The sequence below is a fragment of the Bos indicus x Bos taurus genome, chromosome 4, assembly GCF_003369695.1.
Source record: "Bos indicus x Bos taurus breed Angus x Brahman F1 hybrid chromosome 4, Bos_hybrid_MaternalHap_v2.0, whole genome shotgun sequence".
NCBI classification, from domain to species: Eukaryota; Metazoa; Chordata; class Mammalia; order Artiodactyla; family Bovidae; genus Bos; species Bos indicus x Bos taurus.
The window spans coordinates 13,404,912-13,409,006 of NC_040079.1; the positions used below are offsets into that span (position 1 = coordinate 13,404,912).

General features: G+C 43.4%; 1 protein-coding gene across 1 annotated transcript; it reads left to right on the plus strand.

The window, feature by feature from the left end:
* The first annotated feature begins 956 nt into the window (after window positions 1-956).
* On the plus strand, window positions 957-1,886 carry LOC113891835 (olfactory receptor 9A4-like). The gene has a single exon (XM_027540315.1). It carries the CDS (start codon window positions 1,056-1,058, stop codon window positions 1,884-1,886), a length of 831 nt encoding a protein of 276 aa, XP_027396116.1. The 5' UTR covers window positions 957-1,055.
* Window positions 1,887-4,095: the final 2,209 nt, after the last annotated feature.

A 4,095-nucleotide genomic window follows, 5' to 3' on the forward strand; every position in this document is an offset into this window, starting at 1 on the left:
AGTCTGCTGTGTTCACTGCAGCGTTTGTTTAATGTTAAGTGAAGGAGTGAAGTAAGAAATTGAATGTATGACATAATGTCAGATAGTAATAAGCGCTATGAAGAAAGTTAACTGTCAGGAATGAACAGGTCTTTCAGGTTTTGGGGAAAGTGAATGGAAAGAGTCTTCCGAGGAGATGAAATTAGCATGGCGGGATAGACAAACTGGGGGGCAGACACCCAGGCAACCTGAGTAACTGAGCACCTTGGACCTAAACTTGTGGAAGTCAGGTACCATCTTTCTTTCCTGTCAAGACTTTTGTGGGACGGGGATGGGGGGTGGATGGTGTAAGGGAAGATTGAATCTGCAAAGGGAAATCATCCAAAGCTCCAGAGTTTCCATTTGGAATACTACCTGATTTGTAACATAGAGATCTTAAAATCTGGGGAAAGCAGAGATGGTGCTCTGGGACCCTCTGCCTCTCTTCTGCTGAACCCTAGGGGATCTCTGTAATACCCACCAGGGTGAAGGGTGGGATAAAATTCACTCTTTTGAACATCCTCTGGAATGTCACTATATCATCTGCTACAGGTAAGCTAAGAGAAAAGAACAAACCCTGGATCTAAGGGACTGACTCAGCATCATAACGGGCCAATTTTTAAGGTCTTAACCTGTGAAAATGCACATCTAGTGGGGAAAAAAGACAAGAGAGGTGTTCTTCACACAAGTGGAGAGGATGCTATCTTCATCCATTCCAGGCAGTGAACTTCAGCTGGACCGGAGGTGACAACATTTAGGTCTGACTTTGTGCAGAGCATCCTTATAGGGGCACTTCACCTGGTTCCCAGGTTGGAAATGGTTCCTCATTCTAGGCTGTCCTTCTCTCTTGTGAGCAAGACCTGTGGAGCAGGTTTCTTTTCTTTTGATCTCTAGGTTTCCCAAGGAGCAGAAACAAGGACTGAAATATGAGCAATCACTCAAGTGCCACGGAATTCTGCCTTTTAGGGTTCCCTGGGTCCCAAGAACTACATCACATTCTTTTTGCTATATTCTTTCTCTTCTACTCAGTGACAATAATGGGGAACACCATCATCATTGTGATTATCTGTGTTGATAAACATCTACATTCCCCCATGTATTTCTTCCTTGGTCATCTCTCTGCCGTGGAAATGCTGGCAACATCTATAATCATCCCCATGATGCTCTGGGGGCTGCTGCTCCCTGGGATGCAGACAGTGTCTCTGACTGCATGTGTCACCCAGCTCTTCCTGTACCTTGCTCTGGGGACCACAGAGTTTGCACTGTTGGGAGTGATGGCTGTGGACCGTTACGTGGCCGTCTGTAACCCTTTGAGGTACAATACCATTATGAACAGCCACACCTGCATCTCGGTGGTGACTGGGTCATGGGTGTTTGGGTTCCTTTCCGAAATCTGGCCAGTCTATGCCACATTCCAGTTTACCTTCTGCAAATCAAACATCTTAGACCATTTTTATTGTGACCGAGGTCAGTTGCTCAAACTTTCGTGTGGTGACACTCTTTTCACAGAGTTTGTTCTGTTTTTAATGGCTGTTTTCATTGTCATTGGTTCACTGGTTCCAACAATTGTCTCCTACATCTACATCACCTCCACCATCCTCAAGATGCCCACTGCGTCTGGCCGCAGGAAAGCCTTCTCTACGTGTGCCTCCCACCTCACCTTTGTTGTCATCGGCTATGGCAGCTGCTTGTTCCTCTATGTGAAACCCAAGCAAACGCAGGCAGCTGAGTACAATAAGATAGTCTCCCTGTTGATTTTTGTTTTAACCCCTTTCCTGAGCCCTTTCATCTTCACTCTCCGGAATGACAAAGTCAAAGAGGCCCTTCGAGATGGAGTGAAACGCTGCTGTCAACTCCTCAAGGATTAACTCTTCTCTCAATTTAGATGGTATGATCTTGACTTTAGATGAGTCAGCTATCTAGAAAATGCTACCCTTACCATTGTCCCTATTCCAAAAATAAAATACAATGTACACCTCCTGATCAGGCCATGGAAGTAGAAGGAATGCAGAAATGATATCCAAGCTGTACTCACTAGAAACTCACAGTGTCTGCTTCTATTTGCTTCCCCTGTGAACTCAAGAAAGTATATTTGGAGGATGTGGGAAGACCTAGAAAAAAGAAAAGCATACATTTTCATAAATGTTCTATTGGACCCATACTGGTTTATAATTCATCTTGAAAATGTGTTTCCTGGGGAAGTAATGAAATGGGCGTGTGAGGGGTGAGACGGATGGATAATGAATTCAAAGGCAGAGATGTGCACTTTGTTCCTCATAAGCTCTTCCTAGTTCTTTTCCTATACTTTTGTGAAATTTCTTGACAAGATGGCTGTAAGTTTTAAAATATCCTGTTTCTCTTTGTCTCTGTTTGTTTCATATTTTCCTGGACTCCTTGCTACCAATAAGTACACATGATATAGCCATTTTGCCATAGAATGAATCTAGAGGGGTGATATGGAGATGGGAATCCTTCTCACTTGGCAAATATTGGTGATGTAAAGATATGGAAATATTTTGGTCAGAAGGAGGAAAAACTTCCTTTTGCTACACTTCAGGGCATTGCTTTAGCCCTTCCCTTTTGAGGTGTACGTGCGGTAGAGACAGAGAAGAGTGAAATGACTAGTTCTGGAGGGAGCATCTTGTGTTTCACTGTCCCTGAGCACAGCTCTTTCTGTTCTGACCTCTCCCAGACCCAGACTTCAGGCTGAAGAATGCATTTTGAGTCTTTGTTTTCAAATCCAAGTGTCCCTTTCATAGGTTTTCTCTGCAGGCCAACCATAACAAACGAGTACTACCCACTTCATTCCCAGTTCCTCAGCAATGTAGGGCATAGCTGTTTGGCAGGGTAATGACTGAAATTTCACATTGTTGGAGGAAGGGCTTTGGAGGTAGGAGTTTACTGAAAATGATGGCACTCAGTACCTCCTACCAGCTCTGAATTGAGAGGGGCAACTGAGCTGCCCAGCAGAGGCTGATGGGCTTCTTTATGTTTTCCAAGAGTACTGTGTGAGGATGCCTTTCTGTCGGTGGGCATAGGCAAGACCACTTTGCCTATTGAGTTACTTGTACTGAATAGGACCCCGAGAGAAGGTGGTGAGGGAGACCTTCAATCCAACCCATGCTCTGCTAGCAGCAAAGTGGCCCTGGTGGGACTGTGCTGGTTGAGAAAGGGTTGCAGACTCAAAGACAGGGACCCCTTCCTCTCAGGTTCATTTCACGAGGTCTCTTCTTCCTAGAGGAATCCCATTGTTCTAGTTCACTCACACAACAAGAGAACTTTTTTCTGATTTTCACAAAGCCTTGCACATCCTAGGCAGTATCCTTTGAGGTAAGTAGTATGATGTCCATTTCACAAATGAGAAAATAGGATAAGAGATTAAGTGCCTTGCCAAACATTACTCCGTCATCAACCGTATCATATTCATCAGGTTGGAAAAAAGTAAACCTCTGGGAATACTGAATTGATGTGAATTCTGGAGAATAGACTTTGATACATTTCTTATGAGAATATAAAACACTGTGGTCAAGGTAATTACAGAGTCTACTCATGGGCATCACCAGATGGTCAATACTAAAATCAGATTATGTTCTTCACAGGGGAGATGGAGAAGCTCTAAATAGTCAGCAAAAACAAGACCTGGAGCTGACTGTGCCTCAGAGCATGAGCTCCTTATTGCAAAATTCAGCCTTCAAATGAATAAGGTAGGGAAAACCACTAGACCATTCAGGTATGACCTAAATCAAATCCCTTATGATTATGCAGTGGAGGTGATGAATAGATTCAAGGGATTAAATCTGGTAGACAGAGTACCTGAAGAACTATGGATGGAGGTTTGTCACACTGTACAGGAGGCACTGACCAAAACCATCCCAAAGAATAAGAAATGTAAGAAGGCAAAGTGGTTGTCTGAGGAGGCCTTAGAAATAGCTGAAGAAAGAAGAGAAGTGAAAGCAATAGAGAAAGGAAAAGATATATTCAACTGAATGCAGAATTCCAGAGAATGCAAGGAGAGACAAGAAGGTCTTCTTAAATGAACAATGCAAATAAAATAAAATAAAATAAATAATGGAAAAC

What these genes read in the sequence shown, in the direction of transcription:
- LOC113891835 (XM_027540315.1), top strand. Translation starts at nt 1,056, where the DNA reads ATGGGGAACACCATCATCATTGTGATTATCTGTGTTGATAAACATCTA.